The sequence below is a fragment of the Gopherus evgoodei genome, chromosome 21 (assembly GCF_007399415.2).
Source record: "Gopherus evgoodei ecotype Sinaloan lineage chromosome 21, rGopEvg1_v1.p, whole genome shotgun sequence".
In the NCBI taxonomy this organism is placed as follows: Eukaryota; Metazoa; Chordata; order Testudines; family Testudinidae; genus Gopherus; species Gopherus evgoodei.
In genome coordinates, this window is record NC_044342.1 from 8805425 (window position 1) to 8829406 (window position 23982).

Consider the following 23982-nt stretch of genomic DNA (forward strand, 5'->3'; position numbering starts at 1 on the left):
GCAGCTTCCCCCCTCCGTCCTGAGGCACCCTCCCTGCCCCAGTTTTCCCCTGCCCCACCTCCTCCCCGAGCATGCCGTGGCTGCTTCACTTCTCCCACCTCCCAGGCTTGCAGTGCCAATCAGCTTAGGCGCTGCAAGCCTGGGAGGCGGGAGAAGTGAAGCAGACACAGCGTGATCGGGGAGGAAGTGGGACAGGGGTGAGCTGGGGCAGGGAGTTCCCCTGCATGCCCCCACTCCCACTTGCTGCAGGAGGCCCTCCCTGCGCTCCCCTGCTCCAGCTCCCTCCACCCAAATTCTGGTGGTGACTGGTGTGGCTGAAGATCCGGCTGCCATGGTCGCTGCCGAAGAAAATGCCGCCCCCCAAATCCTAGTGCCCTAGGCGACCGCCTAGATCGCCTAAATGGTTGCACCAGCCCTGCCTGTGCAGCAGCTGTCCCTCCTCCCACTGCCATGTGCTGCTCCTGCCCTCTGCCTTGGAGCTGCTCCCGGAGACTCCTGCTTGCTGCATGTGGGGAGGGAGGAAAAGGGGGGCTAATGTCAGGGTGTCTTCCCTTTCCCTCTGCTCCTGCACCCCACTTACCCCATCTTCCATAGAGCAGGGGGACACGCCATGGAGGGAGGGAGCGTCTAGGCAGTAGCTAGCATCTCAGGTCCCAGCAAACTAGTTTCATTAACAAGGCTGTGTACTTAAGCCAGGGGTCATCTTCTTAAAGGGGAAATACACATTTTTTCGCTCACACACAGGGTGTGTGTCTCTGTCTGCTCTCCCTCCTTTCCTGCTGTGTTCTAGAGTGTTGTCAGAGCTAACCCTTTAGGTCTCAGTCAATTTCTGTCAATATGATGGGGGCTAATTCAATATGATGGGGGCTAATTTAGCTATAGAAGTCAGGAAAAAGATCTTGAAGTCATTGTGGACAGTTCTTTGAAGATGTCCATGCAGTGTGCAGAGGCAGTCAAAAAAAAAAACAAACAGGATGTTAGGAATTATTAAAAAGGGGATAGAGAATAAGACTGAGAGTATATTATTGCCCTTATATAAATCCATGGTATGCCCACATCTAGAATACTGCATACAGATGTGGTCTCCTCATCTCAAAAAAGATATACTGGCACTAGAAAAGGTTCAGAAAAGGGGAACTAAAATGATTAGGGGTTTGGAGAGGGTCCCATTTGAGGAGAGATTAAAGAGACTAGGATTCTTCTGCTTGGAAAAGAGGAGACTAAGGGGTGATATGATAGAGGTATATAAAATCATGAGTGATGTGGAGAAAGTGGATAAGGAAAAGTTATTTACTGATTCTCCTAATGCAAGAACTAGGGGTCACCAAATGAAATTAATAGGCAGCAGATTTAAAACAAATAAAAGGAAGTTCTTCTTCATGCAGTGCACAGTCAACTTGTGGAAATCCTTACCTGAGGAGGTTGTGAAGGCTAGGGACTATAACAGCGTTTAAAAGAGAACTGGACAAATTCATGGTGGTTAAGTCCATAAATGGCTATTAGCCAGGATGGGTAAGGAAATGTGTCCCTAGCCTCTGTTTGTCAGAGGATGGAGATGCATGGCAGAAGAGAGATCACTTGATCATTGCCTGTTAGGTTCACTCCCTCTGGGGAACCTGGCATTGGCCACTGTCTGTAGACAGGCTAGATGGACCTTTGGTCTAATCCAATATGGCCGTGCTTATGTTCTTATGTTCATTTAGCAGTACGGCATTCCCTGGGAAATATCCCACCCTCTGACTCCTCCAACTCAACCAGGCTTCACAATCATCATCACTGTGTACCAGTATTAAATTGTTTGTTTAAAACTTATACTGCATGTATGTGTGTGTGTGTGTCTTCTCTCTGGTGAAAAAAATTTCCCTGGAACCTAACCCCCCTATTTACCTTAATTCTGATGGGAAAATTGGATTTGCTTAACATCATTTTGCTTAAAGTTGCATTTTTCAGGAACATAACTACAATGTTAAGTGAGGAGTTCCTGTACTAAACTAGCAGATGCTGAGCTGAGGCATGTGTGCGAAGCCCTGCCCCTCAACAGGAGCCCTGTACCTAGGTCTGGGCTGAAGTGAAATGCCTATCTCTGCTTGTGATGTACAGTGGTTTCTTGCAAGAAACAAGGAGGAGGATTTAGATGCACTAGTAGCTGCCGAATAACTTTTAGCTTAGAGGCTAGGGTACTAACCTCGGAGGTGGGAGACCCCCACACACAGTTAATTTCCCCATGTGTGTGAAGAAAAGGGATTTGTAGAGGAGGTTTCCACCTTCCAGATGAGTGCCTTAACCACTGAGCTCTGGGATATTCTGTTGTGGGGTTCCCTCAGCCTCACCTGTTGAATGGAGTTCCAATTTACATAAATAATTAAACAGTCATTACAGGAGGACAACTAGGTCTGGGGGTTGACACCTTCCAGGGGAGAAGCCCAACCACCACTCTAGGTAGAGTTTCTCATACACTCTCTGACTCAATGAATATACAAATATTTATCAAAAAAGGACTGAGAGGTTGGAAATGACTGCTCAAATTATTTGCCCTGGTCAAGGGGAAGGGGACTTGAACAGGGGCTGTCCCATACCTGGTGGGTATCCTACCTGTAGGTACCCTCTATTAGTGAGGACTCTGAAGTGACTTGGGATTGTTCCAGTTGGGAAGATCCTGAATGCTGTAATCCAGCCTTGGAGACTGCAAGTCCCATGATGTTTTAGGGAAGGGAGAGAAACTTCTGCTTCCAGGGGATGCAGGGAGAGCATGTGGTCTCCATCTTGATGGGGAGGCTAGATCCTGGTTGGGGGAGGGGATGAGATTTCTTTGGTGGTGCTCCTTCCCATCCGCGAGCTGCTGCTAGAAAGCCAGAGCTGCTATTGAGACTCTGCTCGGACTTTGACCTATCAGAGAACCATGGGAGCTATTGCTGGGCTTCATTGGAGCCAGAGAAGACTGTTGCTGTGCCAAGAATTGACTGAGGTTGCCCTGCCATGAAGGCAGCTTTGCTGTTTGGGAAAGTGCTTGCAAGAGAAGAGGACTGTAAAGCAGCAAAGAGACTGTAAAGCATTTCCCCAGTCTGAGAAGAGATTAAGAGGTGTTATCATCCAACTAGGTCCTAGGGTTACTGACCTCTGGTTATACCAACTTGCACCTTCATAGGGCTTCTGCAGCTTGTAATGATCCCAAGTTAGCATCTGTCTGCCCCTTGTTGCCAGGGCTGGATGACTTTATTGGACCAGCAGAGTGTTGTCCCCAGCTTCAACATCTTCTAGCACACCCGCACAAGCAAGTGTCTAGAACTCTGAAGTTGAGAGGAGTGCACACTTGGGATGGAGGGGGGAGTGTGGGGCTGGTGCCAATGTAAATGTAAGCTGGTTAAGTTTCATGTACGGCTGTAAACTGTATGTATCAACTGATTTATTGAAGCGACTCCTGCTTAATTAAATTGGTTGGGATATTTTAATTAATCTCAGCCTGTTATATAACATTTTCTTAAATTGTTAAGTAAAGGTATGTTTATTCTAATCTAAGTATATATTGTTTATAATTGGAAACTTTGAGCAAGTCCCATTGCACAGATTAGCTCAGGTTTCTTCCTGAAGGTTCCCAAGGTATGCCATTGAGTGGGTACAGGACCCAGCCTGGTTGGGGAACCACCAAGATTCTTTCTTTGCCGGTTTGTGGGATGCACTGAGACTTGTGCACAACATTGTCTTCGTATTGCACAACATTTTTATTTGAAAAAATTGAACAACATAAAATTAAGACAGCTCACATTAAATGCATTAAAAACGGGCTAACTGTTATATGTCAAAATGTACCTGTAAACTAGGAATCATCATAGAGTGGAATTGTGTCTGCAGGGGTCAGTACTTAGCCCTACACTAAACAAAATATTCCTCAATGACCTGGATAATATTTGCAGGTGAATGACGAGGATAGGTCACTGATTCTGAGAGATCTGAATCTCTTGGTTAACTGTGCACAAACAATTTGCTTTTCAATACGGCTAAACGTAAATGCATACTTCTAAGAGCAAAGAATGCTGGACATACTTACAGGATGGGGGACTCTATCTGAGGAAACAGTGACTGTGGAAAAGATTTGGGGGTCATAGTGGGAAATCAGCTGAATATAGAATCTTAGAATCATAGAACTGGAACGGACCTCGAGAGGTCATCTAGTGTGGTCCCCACTACTCAAGGCAGGACTAAATATTCTAGAGCATCCCTGACTGGTGTTTGTCCAACCTGCTTTTTAAAATCCCCAATGATGGAGATTCCACAAACTCCCTAGTCAATTTATTCCAGTGCTTAATCACTTTGACAGTTAGGAAGTTTTTCCTATTGACCAACCTAAACTGCCCTTGCTGCAATTTAAGTCCATTGCTTCTTGTCCTATTCTCAGAGGTTAAGAAGAACAATTTCTCCCCTTGAAACAACCTTTTATGTACTTGAAAACTGTTATCATGACCCCTCTCAGTCTTCTCTTCTCCAGACTAAACAAACCTATTTTTTGTTCAATCTTCCCTCATAGGTCATGTTTCCTAGATCTTTAATTATTTTTGTTGCGCTTCTCTGGACTTTCTCCAATTTGTTCACATCTTTCCTGAAATGTGGCACCCAGAACTGGACACAATACTACAGTTGAGCAAGGAGTAGAGCAGATGGATTACTTCTCGTGTCTTGCTTATAGTACTCCTGCTAATACATCCCAGAATGATGAGGGTTTTTTTTCAACAGCATTATACTGTTGACTCATATTTAGCTTATGATCCACTATGAACTCCAGATCCCTTTCCACAGTACTTCTTCCTAGGCACTCATTTCCCATTTTGTATGTGCGCAACTGATAGTTCTTTCCTACTTGGAGTACTTTGTATTTTCCTTATTGAATTTCATCCATTTTACTTCAGACCATTTCTCCAGTTTGTCCAAATCATTTTGAATTTTCATCCTATCCTCCAAAGTACTTGCAATCCCTCCCAGCTTGGTATCATCCACAAACTTTATAAGTGTACTCTCTATGCCATTACCCAAATCACTGATGAAGATATAACACAGAATTGGACACAGAACCAATCGCTGTGGGACGCCACTCATTATGCACATCCAGCATGACTGTGAACCACTGATAACTACTCTCTGGGAACGATTTTCCAACCAGTTATGCACTCACCTTATAGTAGCTCCATCTAGGTTGTATTTCCTTAGTTTGTTTATGAGAACATCTTGTGAGACAGTATCAGAAGTCTTCCTAAAGTCAAGATATACGACATCTACCGCTTCTCCCACATCCACAGGGCTTGTTACCCTGTAAAAGAAAGCTATCAGATTGGTTTGACACGATCTGTTCTTGAGAAATCCATGCTGACAGTTATTTATCACCTTATTATCTTCTAGGTGTTTGCAAATTGATTGCTTAATTATTTGCTCCATTATCTTTCTGGGTACAGAATGAGCTCCCAGTATGATGCTTTGGACAAAAGAACTAATTCCATCCTGTAATGTATAAACAATGGAATCTTGAGTAGAAGTAGAGAGGTTATTTCATCACAGTATTTGCTTCTGATGTGACCACTGCTGAAATACTGTGTCTAGTTCTTCTGTCCACAATTCCATAAGGCTATTGATAAATTTGAGAGGTTTCAGAGAAGAGCCACGAAAATGATTTAAGGGTTAGAAAACCTGCCTTATGGTGATAGACAATATGAGCTCAATCTGTTTAGCTTTAGAAAGAGAAAATTTATGGGTGATTTGATTACAGTGTACAAGTATCTACATGGGGAACAAGTATATAATGATGGGCTCTTCAAACTAGAACCAAAAGTTCTCACATGATCCAATAACTAGAATTTACAATAAGACAAATTCAGACCAGAAATAACGTGTAACATTTTTAACGAAGGAGGTAATTAACCATTGGAACAATTAAACAAGAGTCATGGTGGATTGTCCCTCACTGACAATTTTAAAAGCAAGGTTGAATGTATCTGAAAAAAGTTTTGTTCTATGAATTATTTTGGGGAAATTCTGTGGACTGTGTCATACAAGAGGTCAGACTGTGATCATCACAGATCATCACAATGGTCTCTTATGTTCTTGGAATCTTTGAATCCAGAGGCCTAGAGAGAGGCTGCTCTGCTCACGCCCAGAGCCTTATAACCAGGTACCCAGGGAATGCTGACACCAAGAAACTGAGGTTCCTCCAGGATTTTGTGAATATCAGTGGCAGCTGAATCTGGGACTTAGGCTTCTAAAGTATCAGTTAAGATACATCAAGATTATCTTTGTGAATCTAACCCTAACTCTCTCTCACAATGAGAATATGAGTTATGGGGTAATGTTTCCATGAACTTGCCTTAAAGGCCAGATTTTCAAAGGTATTCAGGTCATTCAGCTGCCTAATTCTGAGTCAAGTAAATGGGAACTGGGAATGTATATATCTTGATAAACATGGGCCCAGCTGCCTAAGTCACTTTCAAAACTGGTACTTAAGCTTGTAAATCAAAAAGATGTTTCAAAAATTATTTGGATTAGATTGGTTATCAGACTTCACCCTTGATTAATTAGGAGCAGTTTCTGGCAATCTTATTCACACTGACAATAATGAGGCTTCTGTAGATGAAGGAACAATTTATTGTTTTTAAGAATCTTCCCTTTGCCCGTGTGAAGTTGTCATTTGTTGAAAACAGCATTGGCTCAGTCCATTAATTGTGATGTGATGCGAGCATTGTGCCGTTGTCCTTGGGTGGGAATTGCAAGTACTCAGCGGCATTTTGCTGGAGGCGTCCTGCACTTGAACCAAACCCTGAGGTCCTTGTAGGGTATGAGAGGTGGAATTTGGAAATGTGTCTATGGGATTTATGAGCCTAAGTGCCAGCTGGATATCTGTCCCAAAAATGCAAAATATTCAGTGCCGTGTTCTACTCTGTTGAAATCATTAGATATTTAGCACTAATTTCAGGAGAAGAAAGAGTACAGTATTCCCATTATAATTATGTTATCACTTCATGTAACGAGACATCCGAGGTGTACCAAACCCCAGGTCCCTGGGGCTTATAAAGAAGCTGTTAAATATTGAAGTTCCATCCATGATTGAATTCTTTGGTAACCACAGAGAGGAGATGAATGTGGGACACAGAACAGGTGAGAAATTCCTTGATTTGTCCAGAGTTATGTATATTTCCTTTGGATTTTTCTAAGTGATCTCAATCTAGATGAGTCTTTTGAAATCCCTATTATTTCTTCAGTTGAAATGTGCTCTGTTTAAAAGTCCTGAGTTCAATCCCACTTGGCGTAAACACTGAGTAACTCTACTGCAGTTAATTGTAGAACTGTTTGAAAATATTCCAACACAACAATTTTCCATCAGAAAATGCTGGTTGGATGGAACCAAAGCGTTTTACATGGGAATATACTGATTTTGTCTACATTTTGAAATAACATTATCAAAATGTTTTGTCCATTATATTCCTTTCTATTCTGTTCCAGTTAAAATGATAACTCTGAGAGATATTATTTGACCTTTTTAAAATGAAACATTTTTACATTACTGAAATGAAACATTCTAACATGCTTGTAAGGTTCAAAGAAAATTTTTTGACTATATCAGTCTTCATAAAAAAAACTCTGAACATTTGCCTTTCATCCTGATTTGTAATTTAGTGAAATTTTGAAAACTTAGCATTTATCATGGCTCATAAATTCATTTTTTTTACTACTTATACTTAATACTATGAAACAGGCAGATGAATTGCTTGATTCTGATCTCATTTACACTGGGTTTTCACTGATGGAACCACATGACATCAGAAGAAGATCTGACAGGATATATGTAAAGCTACCACATCTTCACTCCTGTTTTTCACTGGTGTAACTACATCAAATTGAGTGAGTCACCTTAGGAAAAACTGTGATATCACTAGTTATTCATGATTTACTTCCATTTATAGACAGGAGAAACGCCCTAAAAATTGTAGATTGACAAAGACATTTGAGAAACTGTCAAAATATTTATTCAGTTAAATCTGAGACTTCCAAACGAACATAAGGAAGTTAAATTTCAGTGATGAGTAGGTCTCATACAGATGATAAAATAAAATAAAATAAAAATAAAAATGGCACTCAATAATACTGATTCCTTTTTAAAGCACACATTCCAGAGAACACTAGCCTTTTCCAAGCATGATCTACATGTCTTTCATCAAGTCTTTATCTTCACTGGTGGCACTGCGTAGGGTACAGGACTATGTCTACATCTATATGCCACAGTGAAAGGAAGTCCATGATCACAGTTCAGTGTGTAGTTATTAGGACCGTTGATTAATCACAGTTAACTCACATGATTAACTCAAAAAAATGAAGTGTGATTAAAAATAATTGTGATTAATTGCATTGTTAAACAAAAGAATACCAATTGAAATTTATTAAATATTTTTGATGTTTTTTGCATTTTCAAATATATTGATTTCTGTTACAACACAGAATACAAAGTCTACACTGTTCACTTTATATTATTATTTTTTATTACAAATAGTTGCACTGTAATATGATAAACAAAATAAATAGTATTTTTCAATTCACCTCATACAAGTACTGTAGTGCAATCTCTTTATTATGAAAGTGTAACTTACAAATGTAGATTTTTTTGTTCCATAACTGCACTCAAAACCAAAACAATGTAAAACTTTAGAGCCCACAAGTCCATTCAGTCCTACTTGTTCAGCCAATTGCTAAAACAAACAAGATTTTTTTACATTTATGGGAGATACTGCTCACTGCATCTTATTTACAATGTCACCTGGAAGTGAGAACAGGTGTTTGCATGGCAATTTTGTAGCTGGCATTGGAAAGTATTTACATGCCAGATATGTTAAACATTCATATGCCCCTTCATGCTTTGTCTACCATTCCAGAGGACATGCTTCCATGCTGATGATGCTCGTTAAAAAAAATAATGCATTAATTAAATTTATGACTGAACTCCTTGGGGGACAACTATATGTCTCCTCTTCTGTTTTACCTGCATTCTGCCGTGTATTTCATATTCTAGCCATCTCAGATGATGACCCAGCATGTTTGTTTTAAGAACACTTTCACAGCAGATTTGACAAAACACAAAGAAGGTACCAATGTGAGATTTCTAAGAATAGATACAGCACTTGACCCAAGGTTTAAGAATCTGAAGTGCCTTCCAAAATCTCAGAGGGACAAGGTATGGAGAATGTTTTCGGATGTCTTAAAAGAGCAACACTCTAATAAAGAAATTGCAGATCCCAAACCACCAAAAAAGAAAATCAACCTTATGCTGGTGGCATCTGACTCAGATGATGAAAATGAACATGTGTTGGTCTGCTCTGCTTTGGATCGTTATTGAGCAGAACCCGTAATTAGCATGGACACATGTTCCCTGGAATGGTGGTTGCATCATGAAGGGACATATGAAGTGCATCTACACGTAAATATCTTGTGATGCCGGCTACAACAGACCCATGCAAATGCCTGTTCTCACTTGCAGGTGACATTGTAAACAAGACATGGGCAGCATTCTCTCCTGCAAATTGTAACCAAACTTGATTGTCTGAGCGATTGACTGAAGTAGGACTGAGTGGACTTGTAGGCTCTAAAGTTTTATATTGTTTTATTTTAGAATGCAGTTATTTTTTGTACATAATTCTACATTTGTAAGTTCAGCTTTCATTATAAGAGATTACACTACAGTACTTGTATTAGGTTAATTGAAATATACTATTTCTTTTGTTTTTTACAGAGCATATATTAGTAATAAAAATAAACATAAAGTGAGCACTGTATGCTTTGTATTCAGTGTTGTAATTGAAATCGGTATATTTGAAAATGTAGAAAACATCCAAAATTATTTAAATAAATGGTATTCTATTGTTGTTTAACAGTGTAATTAATTGCAATTAATTTTTTTTAATCGTGATTAATTTTTTAATTGCTTGACAGCCCTAGTAGTTATATGCTGTAGTGAAAGGCTCCAGCAGGGGGAAACTGTGAAGAGATGCAGGATTTTTCCCCATTTCCACACTCATTCTCTGTATTGGGAGAGGCTCCATCAGGGGGGATTTCGCAGGACACCACACTGCTAAAATAAAAGTGTAGATGGGGGAGAGATTGCTAAGGTATGTAGAGAGCCAAGTAGGGTACATACCCTAAGGATCATGCATGTCTTTACTCACCGAAGTCATGCTTCGCCATTTCCACTGCCAAGCTAGAGGATCATACCCTGTATGCCTCCATAAGTACAGTGCAGTATTAATGTACCCATATAGAGAAACATGGACCCTAATCTTCCTTACCATACTGTAATATTCATGCAACCCAGCTGGGTCCAGTGAAGCTACTCCTAATTTATCGTGGTGTCAGTAAAAGGACAACTGTTGGAAAAGAAATGGATTACAAGAGGTTTAGAATGTGGGAAATAGGGAAAGATTAATGGGTAGATAAAGAGAGGCACAAACAAAGGTGCAGGCATGAATGAAGACGGAACAAAGTGAATAAAATCAGAATTAAGGACACTGAAGTCAATGGACTGTTGCCAATGTTGTGGAAAGAAGAGGAGAAACAAGCCATCTCTGTAGCACAATGCATAACATAACTCCCACATGTATTCCCATGTAGTCTGTTGGAACTGTCATGCAGTGAATATATGATAAACAAGTCTAAGTTCTCAGCTGATGTATATTGGCCTAATTTTTCTGATTGTGCCACACACCAGGCAAAAATCTGCTATATATTATCTTAACTTACATGCCCCAACAGACTTGGAGGCAGATTTTGACATTTAATTCCATCAGTGTAAATCCATTGAAGCTGTTTCTGATCACACTCATGGTTTACACAAATACAATTTCATCGGTCAAAGTTTTTTTTTTCCCTTTTGATGCTAGTAAAAAAAGTATATTTACACTGAGGTTAGGAAGATACCCTAGTATAAACCTGTTGGGACTGAGAGGAGAATGCAAACCATCAACCTTACTGAAATTATTCTGGATTGACAGTGTTCTGACAGGACAATTGGAGCAAAATAATGCCAGTCCTGATTCATATCAGACAGATAGAGGGATGTATGTGTGGAGAGATAGTGGACAAGTCATGATAGATAGATAGATTAGATGTCAGTTTGACTTGATTTAAGGTATCAAACTAATATGCAGTTTTTCTTTTTAATTCTCAAGTTGAATTATACTGAAGAAGAAAATGAGAAAAAACACCTCTGTGATTGAGTTTGTCATACTGGGCTTCTCTAATAACCCAGATATGAATCCTGGTTTGTTCATGGTTATTCTATGTATTTACATCATCACAGTGCTGGGCAACATCCTCATCATTATCATCATAAGTGTGGATCCTGTTCTTCACACTCCTATATATTTCTTCCTCAGGACCTTGTCTTTCCTGGAGATCTGTTACACATCAGTGACTCTACCCAAGATACTAGCCAACTTGGTCTCAGAGAGTAAAACCATGTCCTTTGCCAGTTGTGCTGTACAGATATATTTCTTCCTACTCTTCGGTGTTACTGAATGCTTCCTGCTTGCTTGTATGGCCTATGACCGCTACAGTGCCATATGCAATCCATTGCACTACACTGCCATCATGAATAAGAGGGTTTGCATCCAGCTGACAGGTGGCCCGTTTATCTGGGGCACCTTGGCGGCCATGGGGCACACAACTTTTGTCTTCACACTTCCTTTTTGTGGATCCAATGCAATCAATCACTTATTTTGTGAAATCCAGCCAGTGCTGAAGCTAGTGTGTGGGGACACCTCTTGGATTGAGATCCTGATAATTTTGGATGCTGCCTTCGTCCTCATAATGCCTTTCATTCTGATCCTGGAATCCTACATCTGTATCATCTCCACCATTCTTAAAATTAGGTCCACTGAGGGCAGGCGCAGAGCCTTCTCCACCTGCTCCTCACACCTCATCGTGGTAACATTGCTCTATGGGATGGCCCTTGTCATGTATGTGCGTCCCAAGTCCAGCTTCTCTCCAGATGTGAACAAGTTACTCTCTCTGTTCTACTCAGTGGTGACTCCGATCTTGAACCCCATTATCTACAGCCTCAAGAACAAGGAGATGAAAAGTGCTTTGAGGAAAATAGGAATGAAGATATTTCTTTCAGAAATATAGATAATTTCCCTTTAACTGGGTTATGCCCTCTCAAGAGACTCTACAGCATGGAAGAAACATCTCAACATTATGAAGAAATTTATCTAATCAAATGTAGTGCTGGAAACCTTTTTTTGAAGTTTGTATTTCAATTAGTTTTTGTAATTAAAACTATGAATTTTCAGCAAAAGAAATGAGGATTTTTTTTCAATCCCCTTCTGTCCTAAAAATCTGTGACTATTTAGAAAAGAAAAGAAGAGAAAGTTACACTGCTCCCTCTTTGCATTTTTCGACCTGTTCTAATTCTAGTGTATCTATATTTTGTAGAAAAATCTCTCATATTTAAATTAGAGTTGGTTGACATTTCTAACTTCCTCAAAGATTTCTCTTCACTAGATGCAAAGAAAAAAAGATGTATTGGGTGGAGGAGCTTGAAAATTTTTTGCTATTATTTTTTCAGCTTCAGTAGAAGTATTTAAGTATTTAAAAAACAGCTACCCCTCTGATATTTATAATTAGATTGCACGTGGTATATTTGAGGTCTAAGAGGAAATCTACATTGCTGGTGAACTCATATATATCATTCTTTGGTCCTGGGACACATAAAACCATTAATCACAACATCTATTTTTCACCAGGAATTCATTGTTCATCAGGGGTACATCCAGTGTGATTAATATGTCTCCTTCTCACCATGCCTAAATTTTAGGCATATTGAAAACCACTGTGTTTCACAAATCCTGGGTTTGGGGCCTAGCTTCCCTGTAGAATGAGTGGAAGGAGATAGACTCCAAACAATGGGCTCCACAAAAGCCAGGATAAACTAGCTAGTGGGAGATGCTGAGTTGAGGCATGTGTGCTAAGCCCTGCCCCTCAACAGGAGTCCAGTGCCTAGGTCCACACTGAAGTGAAGTGTCTGTCTCTGCTTGTGATGTCCAGAAAGGAACTGTCTTCTGGAGGTAGGTTCCTGAGGGGTTTCTTGCAAGAAACAATGGAGGAGGAGTTGGGTGCAGTAGCAGCTTCCCTATAACTTTTAGCTTAGAGGCTTTGGTACACACCTGGTAAGTGGGAGACCCCCATTCAGTTCCCCATCTATCTGATGAGGAGAAGGGATTTGTCGAGAGGGTTTCCACCTCCCAGATGAGTGCCTGAACAACTGATCTCTGGGATATTCTTTTATGGGGTTCCCTCAGCCTCATCTGTTGAGTAGCATTCCAATTTACATAAATAATTAAAGAGTCGTCAGAGCAGTGCACCTGGTTCCTGGGGCTGCCACCTTCCAGGGGAGAACCTCAACCACCAAACTAGAGGGTGATTCTCACATGCCCTTTGGCCTAATGAATATGCAAGTATTTATCAAAAAAAGCCATGAGAGGTAGGAAATGTCTGTTCAAATTCTTGGTCCTTTTCAGGGGGAGGGGAAGTTGAACAAGGGATGTCCCATACCCCAGCTGGGTGTCCTAACTGTAGGTACCCTCTACTAGAGGGATGTCTGAACTGGTTTGGGATTGTTACAGTTGGGAAAATCCTGAGTGTGGCAATCCAGCCTTGGAGACTACAACTCCCAAGATGCCTTGGGAAAAAGAGAGACACTTCTGCTTCAAAGGGATGCAGGGAAACCATGCAGTGGGCTCCATCTTGGTGGGGAGCTGAGATCCTGCCAGGAGTGTGTGTGTGGAGATTTCTTTGTGAAGCTCTTTGCAAGCCAGGACTGCTGCTAAACTGCTGCTAGAAAGCCGGAAGCTGCTATTGAGAGTCTTCTGGGACTTTGGCCTAGCCAGGAGCCAGGACAGCTAGTGTTGGGCTTCACTGGAGCCAGTGCAGAGAATGTTGCTGTGCCCAGAACTGACAGAAGTGGGTCTCCAATGAAGAGCGTGTGAGCAAGGTTGTAAACATCTGGTTTTGGACCAGAACTCCTGGTAGAAAAGGGACTCTGGTGGCTCCAGTAACCAGTGCTGACCAGGCCACTGAAAGTTCGGTCGGCAGCGCAGCAGGATAAGGCGGGCTCCCTGCGTGCCCTGGCTCTGCGTGGTCCCTGGAAGCAGCAGCATGTCTCCCCTCTGGCTCCTAGGCTATGGGGTAGCCAAGGAGCTCTGTGTGCTGCCCCTTCTCTGAGCTTCGGCTCCCCTGCTCCCATTGTCCAGGAACCACAGCCAATGGGAGATGTGGGGGTGGTGCCTGCAGATGGTGCATCACATTGAGCCACCTGGCTGCATATCCTCCTAGGAGATGGAAGGAAGACATGCCACTGCTTCCGGGAGACATTTGAGGTAAGCGCCAGCTGAAGCCCACACCTCCTACAGCACCTCAACCCCTCAGCCTCAGTCCTGAGCCACCTCTTGCACCCCAAACCCCTCATTACCAGCCCCACTCCAGGGCCTGCACCCCCAGATGGAGCCCTAATCCCATCCTGCGCTCCCACCCCAGCACAGCCCAGAGCTCCCTCCCACACTTGGAACCCCTCATTTCAGGCCCCACCCCAGAGCCTGTACCCCCAGCTGGAACCCTCACTCCCTCCTACACTCTGAATCACTTGGGTCCAGCCCATAGCCTCCTCCTGCACCCCAATCCCCTCATCCTCAGCCTCACCCCAGAGCCTGCACTCCCAGACAAAGCCCTCATTGCCTGCCACAACCCAACCTTTTGCCCCAGCCCGGTGAAATTGAGTGAGTCGGAGAAGGTGCGGGAGATGGAGTGAGTGGGGTGGGACCTCAGAGAAGAGTGGGGCTGGGGTTGGGCCAAAACTGTTTGGTTTTCTGTAATCAGAAATTTGGCAACCCTAAATCTGAGTAACCACCAACTTTGTTGTTTGGGAAAGTGCTTGCAAGGGAATGGGGACAGCAATGAGACTATAAAGGGTTGTCTGAGGCTGGGAAAGAAACAAAGGGGGGGAGGGATAGCCCAGTGGTTTGAGTATTGGCCTGCTTAAACCCAGGGTTGTGAGTTCAGCCCTTGTGGGGGCCATTTAGGGTACTGGGGTAAAGATCTGTCTGGGGATTAGTCCTGCTTTAAGCAAGGGATTGGACTAGATGATCTTCTGAGGTCCCCTCCAACTCTGATTTCCTATGAAGGGGTCTTATCATCAATCCAGGGTTACTGATCTCTGATTATGAAAACTCCCACCTTCAGAGGGCTTACAAAGCATTTAATTACTCCAGGTTAGCAGCTCTCTGCCCCTTGTTGCCTGGGCTGGATAGCTTTATTGAACCAGCAAAATGTTGTCCCCAGGTTCAAAATCTTCTAGCAGGCCCATGCAAGTGTCTAGAACTCTTACATTGAGAGGAGGGCACATTCCAGGGCGAGGTAACTGGTGCAGGTGCAAATGTAAGCTGGTTAAGTTTCATTCACTGCTGTACACTGTATTTATTAATTGATTTATTTGTGTGCCTCCCACTGATTTAAATTGGTTGTGACATTTTTAATTATTCTCAGCCCATTATATTACATTTTCTTAAATTGTTAAATAAAGGTGTGTTTGTTCTAATCTAAGTGTCTATCAAGTGTTTATAATCAGTGCCTTGAGTAAGACCCATTGCATAGATTAGCTCAGGTTTATTCCTGGAGATTCCTAAGGTATGTCATTGAGTGGATGCAGGACCCAGCTCAGTGGAGGAACCACCAAGATTCCATCTTCGCTGGTTTGTGGGTTTCACTGAGCCTTATATACAACATTGTCTTGGAACTAAACAACATTTTTATTAAATAATAGAACAACATAAAATTAAGACAGCTCACATTAAATGCATTAAAACTAGCTAATTGTTAGATCTCAAAATGTAACTGTAAACAGGGAATCATCACTTAGTGGGAATGTGGCTAGCGAGGTCCTTTAGGTATCAGTACTTAGCCTTTCACTAGTCAAGATTTTTATCAATTACCTGGATTGTATTTGTAGGTGACACAAAAGTTAAGGCTGTAGAAAATAATGAAATGGCTAGGTCACTGATTCTGAGAGATCTGAATTGCTTGGTTAACTGTGAACAAGCATGCAATTGGCTTTTCAATCCAGCTACATGTAAGTTTATGCATCTAGGAAGAATGAATGCAGGCCATATTTACAGCATGGGAGACTCTATCCTGGGAAACAGTGACTCTGGAAAGGTTGTAGTAGAAAATCAGGTGAACATGAGCTCTTAGTGCAATGCTTTGGGCCAAACAGCTAATTCCATCCTGTGATGCATAAACAGGGGAATCTCAAGCAGGAGTAGAGGGGTTATTTCACCACTGTATTTGCTACTGGTGTAACCACTGCTGAAATGCTGTCTACTGCTTCTGTCCACAATTCAAGAAGGTTACTGATAAATTTGAGAGGTTTCAGAGAAAAAGAGCCATGAAAATCATTAAAGGATTAGAAAACCTGCCTTACAGTGATGGACTAAAGGAGCTCAATCTATTTTGCTTTAGAAAGAGAATATTAAGTGGTGACTTGATTACAGTGTATAAGTATCTGTAGAGAGAACAAATATTTTAATAATGGGCTCTTCAATTTAGAAGAAAAAGATATAACATGATGGAATGGCTGAACATTAAAGCTAGACAAATTCAGACCAGAAGTGGGGCATACACTACCCATTGGAACAATTAACCAAGGGTCATGGTAAATTCTCTCTCACTGACAATTTTTAAATCAAGACTGGATTTTTTCGAAAAGATCTGTTCTAAGAATTATTTTGGGGAAGTTCTGTGGACTGTGGTATACAGGAGGTCAGATAGGGTGATCACAACAGTCCCTTCTGTCGTTGGAATCTGTGAATCCGGATGCCTAGAGAGAGGCCACAGTGCTCATGCCGAGAGCCTTACAAACAGGTATCAAGGATACATTGACATCAAGAAACTGAGCTGCCTATAAGGCTTTGCGAACACCAGTGGTAGCTAAATCTGGGATTTAGGTACCTAAAGTGGCATTTAGGAACCAAACTCTCTTTGTGAATCTAACCCTAACCCTTCCTCACAATGAGGATATGAGTCGTGGGGTAATGTTTCCATTGACGTGCATTAAAGGACATATTTTCAAAGGATTCTGGTCATTCAGGTGCCTAACTCTGAGTCAAGTCAATAGGAATTAGGAATGCACATACCGTGATAAATATGGGCCTGGCTGCCTAAGTCACTTTCAGAAATAGTACTTAAGCTTGTAAATCACTTAGATGTTTAGAAAATTATATAGATTAGATTGATTAGAAAATTTTACCCTTGATTAATTAGGAACAGGTTCTGCCAATCTTATTCACATGGAAAATAATGGGGCTTTTGTAGATGAAGGTGCTGTTAATTGTTTTTAAGAATCTTCCCTTTGACTTTGTGAAGTCATCATTTGTCAAAGGTAGTCTGGGCTCAGTCCTGTAGTTGTGATGTGATGCAACGATCCTGCCATTTCCCTTGGGTGGGAATTGTTTGCACTCAATGGCGTTTGGCTGGAGGCATCCTGCATTTGGACCAAACTGTGAGGCCTTTGCTTGGTTATGAGAGGTGGAATTTCGAAAGGTGCCCACAGGACTTAGAACTTTAACACACAACCAAAGATGCAAATATTCTGTGCCAAATTGTACCCCTGTTGAAGTCAACTATTTGGTATTGATGTTAATTGGAGGAAGACACTGCCTGAATAGCTATGATATGGCTTCATACAATAGGGATTTGAGGTGAATCAAAGACCAGGTCCCCAGGGTTTCCAAAGAAGCTGTTAAATTTTCCCATTTCTTCTGATACTGAATTTGTTGTTGATCACAGAAAGGAGATGAACATGGCCTACGGAGGAGGTGAGAATTTTTTTGTTTTGACTATATTTCTTTTGGATTCTTCTAAATGTGCTGAATCTAGATGAGTCTCCTTAAATTTCCATTATTTCTTGAACTGAAATGTGCTCTGTTTTAAAGTTCCAAGCACAGATATTCAACTGAGTGCAGAAAATGCTGATTTGATTAAATCAAAACCTTTTACATTGCAACATATTGATTCTGTCTAAATTTGGATAGCACATTATCAGAAAGTTTTGTCTATTTTATTCAATTCAAAATGATTACATGGAAGATATCATTCAAACGTACAAAAATGAAATATTGTTAGATGATTGAAATGAAACATTTCATCCTGTATTACAAGATTCCAACAAAATACTTTTGGAATACATAATTTTGTATAATAAAATCAGATATTTTGCCTTTTCATCCTGGTTTGTGATTAAATGAAGTTTTGAAATCTTTGTATTTACCATGGGGCATATAAATTCTGGTTTTTGATCAAATATAGTTAATAATATGAAAAAGGAAATTAATTCCTCAGCTCTGCTCTCACTTAATTGAGTTTACACTGATGGAACCATGTGGACTTCAATGAACTGACTGTGTACATCAGATAGGGTAGATGTTTAGCTACCATAGCTTTCTTCCTGTTTTTTACTGGCATGACTGCATTAATTGCAATGAGTTTCACAGGGATGCCCCAAACAACTGTAATGTGACAGGTTTCAGAGTAGCAGCCGTGTTAGTCTGTCTCCGCAAAAAGAACAGGAGTACTTGTGGCACCTTAGAGACTAACACATTTATTTCAGCATAAGCTTTTGTGGGCTACAGCTTACTTCTTTGGATGCAATTTGACAAAGAGACTTAGGAGACTGTCAATATATTTATTCAGTAATAATTCATTATTGGACTTTTGGTGAAGACTCAGGGTACAATTTTAGTGAGGAGCAGGTCTCAAATATAAATGAAATGAAAAAATGCACTCAATAAAAACTGATTCCCATATATATACACATTCAAGAGGACAATAATTTTTACAGTCATGATCTAGATGGTTTACACAAGGAGAGACACGTGTTCTCATCTTTCTTACCATAATATAATGTTATTGCAACTCATTTGGTTCCAGTGAAGCTACTCCTGATTTATCATAGTATAATTAAGCTTAGAAAAGGGACAACTAATGAGGGAAATGTTAGACTTCTATCAAATCATGAATGGTGTGGAGAAAATGAAAAGGGAAGTCTTATTTACTCATTTGCATAACAAACAAACCAGGGGTAACTCAATGAAATCAGTAGGCAGCATGTATAAGACAAGCATAAGGAATTATTTCTTCATATGTACACAGTGATCGCGTGGAACTTATTGCCAGGGATGTTGTGAAGACCAAAAGTATAACTGGGTTAAAAAAAGAACTAGATAAGTTCATGGAGGATACGTCCATCAATAGCTATGATTGAAGATAGCCAAGGACACAACCCCATGCTCTGGGTTTCCTTAAGTTTCTAACTATCAGAAGCTGGGACTGGATAAGAGGGGATGGATCATTCATTAATGGCTCTGTACTTGTTCATCTCCTTTGAATCATCGTACACCTTCCACTGTCAGAAGACAAGATATTGGGCTAGATGGACCATTGATTTGATTCCAGGTGAGCACCCTTACTTTCTGAAGTAAAAATAGAATTGATGAAGAGGATTAATAAAGTTTTATGATGTGAGGAAAAGGGGAATGTTAATGGGTAGATAAAGTGAGGCACAAACAGAGGTGGAAGGATGAAGAAAGAGAGTAAGAGTAAATCAGATCAGGGTTACTGGCACTGAAGTCAATGGACTGTTATCAGTTTTGTGGAGAAGAGAGGAGAAACAGGCCATTACATTATATGTGTGTGTGTGTGTGTGTGTGTGTGATTGTGTGTGCTATAGAGTAGCACAGTGAATAGCATAACCTCCACATGTGCTTTTCATATAAAGAGTTGGAATTGCCATGCAGTGGAATTACAATAAACCTGTCCATATGCTCAGTTGAAGTATATTGGCGTAGCTTCCCAGATTGTGCCACATTCCTGTTGAGAATTAAATAAATGGTGATATATTATTTTAATGTACATGTTCCAAGAAACTTGAGTGCAGATTCTGAAATTACTTATAACAGTGTAACTCTGTTCAACCTGATTCTGGTTGCACCTCTGTTTTATATAAGATCATTGATCCAAGTATTTTTTCTTCCAATGCTAGTATAGAACAGGTGCACTTCCACTGACTTTATTAATATACACTAATATAAAGCCAGTGATACTGAGGAAAGAATGGAAACCATTGACTTCAGTGAAGTTAGTCTGGATTTACTGTGTTGTGATAAGAGAATTGGTCCAAAATGGTGTCAGTCCTGATTCAGTCCTGATCAGACAGGCAGAGTTATGGTTCCATGGAGAGAGAGGTGAAAGAACATAGATTAATAGATAAATAAATTTAATTCACTACACCATGCTAATATGTAGTTTTTCTTTTTATTTCTCAAGATGACGTATGCTGATCAAGGAAAAAATGAGAAATAAGACCTCCGTGATTGAGTTTGTCATACTTGGCTTCTCTAACCACACAGACGGGAATATCATTCTGTTTGTGGTGTTTCTCTGCATATACATCATCACAATGCTGGGCAACATCCTCATAATCATTGCCATAAGTGTTGATCTGGCCCTTCACACCCTCATGTATTTCTTTCTTGGGAACTTGTCCTTCCTGGAGATCTGCTACACCTCGGTCACTCTGCCCAAGATGCTGGCCAACCTCCTCTCAGAAGACAAAACCATCTCCTTTGCTGGTTGTGCTGTACAAATGTATTTCTTTCTATTCTTTGGAGGAACAGAGTGCTTCCTCCTAGCTGCTATGGCCTATGACCGCTACTGTGCCATATGCAACCCACTTCGCTACACGGCCATCATGAATAAGAGGGTTTGCATCCAGCTGTCTGGTGGCTCATATATCTGTGGCATGCTGGTGGACCTGGAGCACACAATTTTTATTTTCACACTTCCTTTTTGTGGACCCAATGTTATCAACCACTTCTTGTGTGAGATCCAGCAGCTGCTGAAGCTGGTGTGCGGGGACACCTACTGGAATGAGATCCAGATCACGTGGGTGCTGCTATCATCCTCATTCTACCATTGTTGCTGATCCTGGTCTCCTACACCTTTGTCATCTCCACCATCCTTAAAATTAGCTCTGCCGAAGGCAGGTGCAAAGTATTCTCCACCTGCTCTTCACACCTCCTTGTGGTTACATTGTTCTATGGGATGGCCCTTATCATGTACATGCACCCTAAATCCAGTTTTTCTCCAGATGTGAACAAGTTACTCTCTCTGTTCTACTCAGTGGTGACTCCGATCTTGAACCCCATTATCTACAGCCTCAGGAACAAGGAGGTGAAAGATGCCTTGCGGAAAACAGGAGTGAAGATATTCAGTTAAGACAGAGATTATTTTCCTTCATCAGGTTTGTCATCCATGGCCTGACTAAACTCTAAGGGGACTTTACAGCTCTGAAGAGACCAACTGGCATCTGAACTCTACAAAGAATTTCCCTTTATCAAACTGGTCAACCTGTTCTGAAGTATTGTATTTCCAGGAAATTTTTCATTAATATTTTGAATGTTGACGAAACAAATAAGGAAATATTAATTAATTTATTCATTTGAAATCCTCTTCTGGCCTTACAAGCAATTAATTCTATTAAAATAAAGAATAAGAAAGGAAAAATTTGAGATGTCATCTCTCTCCTTCCCATTGTTTGAGCAGCTGTAATTCTGTAATTCAAGTATATCTGGATTTTATGAAAAAATCTTCCTTATTTTAATCAGAACTGGTTGAAATTTCCCATATGACCTTTTTTCTTCTGAAATCTGAGGACAAAAATGTGTGTTGGGTAGAGAAACTTTCATGGGACATCCGAGGTCTAAGAGTAAATTTGCATTTTTGGTGTGATGCTTGTCTGGGCAATTCAGGGTTGCTTTATAGTTAAATCAAATGTAAGTTTATTAAATAAAGCACAGATATTCAAACGATAGTAGGCAGAAGCATTGGAAACCAATGGTTACGTATAAAATAAAATCATAACTGTGATGTAGAAACCCAACACTGGGCAAGAAGGGGTTAAGGGATTACTTTGGGCTGAGCCAGCGCCCCATTCCGGTTCCCACATGCAGCAAATGCTCCATCTGCTGGAGGCATTCAAAAACAGGGATTTAACTCATTTGAGTGGCAGAGCTGGAGGTGAGCAGACCTGCAGTCCACAGCTCCAGCAGCGCAGAGCAGAGGGAAGCCTAAAGGCTCTCAGACAACTGCCCAAAGGAGCCCTCCCTGAGGGAAGGGAGGACTCACCCTAGAGACAACCAGAGAGGGAAGTGTCCTGTGGATCTTGGACATTGGTAACCCTCTTCTTTTGGTCTGGATTTCCCCACCAGGGGAAAGCCTTGGATGAAGCACTCCAGGGCAGGTGGAACAAACAAGAGGTTGCCAGGGCCCAGGGTTGGAACATGGTGGAGTGGGAGGACTCAGGCTCCTCTCCTCACAATCCTTTTGGCAGTCAGCTCTTGCAGCCATGCCCACTAGGCCATGCTCCCCAACCAGACCTAGATGAGGACTATTACTTAACACACCCTCTAGAGACTAGATTTAATTAACAACAACCTCAGGAACAAGAAGTGAAAGGTGCCTTCAAGAAAACAAGAATGAAGACTGGCCAGAGACAGGACACTAGATGGGGAGGGCTCTGAGTTACTACAGAGAATTCACCATTTACACTAGTTTAATCTTCCAAGTGACCCATGCCCCATGCTGAGGAAGGCAAAAAAAGTGGCTGGATCACTACAAAAAGTAATTTTCCCTCTGTTGATACCTCACACCTCATTGCCAACTGTTGAGAATAGGCCACTTCCACCTTGATCATATTGAACTAGTTAGCATTGACCCCCCACTTGGTAAGACAACTCCCATCTTTTCATGTGCTGTAATATATATACTGGTTACTGTGTTTTTCACTCCATGCAGCTGATGAATTGGGTTTTAGCCCACAAAAGCTTATGCCCAAATAAATTTGTTAGTCTCTAAGGTGCCATAAGTACTCCTCATTGTTTTTGCTGATACAGACTAACATGTAAAAGCAGCAAAGAATCCTGTGGCACCTTATAGACTAACAGACGTTTTGGAGCATGAGCTTTCGTGGGTGAATACCCACTTCCTCAGATGCATGTAATGGAAATATCCAGGGGCAGGTATATATATGTGTTCTAGCAAGCAAGCTAGAGATAACGAAGTCAGTTCAATCAGGGAGGATGAGGCCCTGTTCTAGCAGTTGAGGTGTGAAAACCAAGAGAGGAGAAACTGGTTCTGTAATTGGCAAGCCATTCACAGTCTTTGTTCAATCCTGAGCTGATGGTGTCAAATTTGCAGATGAACTGAAGCTCAGCAGTTTCTCTTTGAAGTCTGGTCCTGAAGTTTTTTTGCTGCAGGATGGCCACCTTAAGGTCTGCTATAGCGTGGCCAGGGAGGTTGAAGTGCTCTCCTACAGGTTTTTGTATATTGCCATTCCTAATGTCTGATTTGTGTCCATTTATCCTTTTCCGTAGAGACTGTCCAATTTGGCCGATGTACATAGCAGAGGGGCATTGCTGGCATATGATGGCGTATATTACATTTGTGGATGTGCAGGTGAATGAACCAGTGATGGTGTGGCTGATCTGGTTAGGTCCTGTGATGGTGTCGCTGGTGTAGATATGTGGGCAGAGTTGGCATCGAGGTTTGTTGCATGGATTGGTTCCTGAGCTAGAGTTATTATGGTGTGGTGTGCAGTTACTGGTGAGAATATGTTTCAGGTTGGCAGGTTGTCTGTGGGCAAGGATTGGCCTGCCACCCAAGGCCTGTGAAAGTGTGGGATCATTGTCCAGGATGGGTTGTAGATCCTTGATGATGCGTTGGAGGGGTTTTAGCTGGGGGCTGTATGTAATGGCCAGTGGAGTCCTGTTGGTTTCTCTCGTGGGTTTGTCTTGCAGTAGGAGGCTTCTGGGTACACGTCTGGCTCTGTTGATCTGTTTCCTTATTTCCTCATGCGGG

The 23982-nt window shown here is 41.4% G+C and overlaps 1 protein-coding gene and 1 pseudogene across 1 annotated transcript; both read left to right on the top strand.

Moving 5' to 3' along the window:
- Window positions 1-11211: 11211 nt before the first annotated feature.
- LOC115638283 (olfactory receptor 10C1-like) lies at window positions 11212-12147 on the top strand. Its single transcript, XM_030539873.1, has one exon. The coding sequence runs from the start codon at window positions 11212-11214 to the stop codon at window positions 12145-12147; it is 936 nt and encodes a 311-aa protein (XP_030395733.1).
- Window positions 12148-20410: 8263 nt separating this feature from the next.
- LOC115638203 lies at window positions 20411-21342 on the top strand (annotated as a pseudogene).
- The last annotated feature ends 2640 nt before the right edge of the window (window positions 21343-23982 follow it).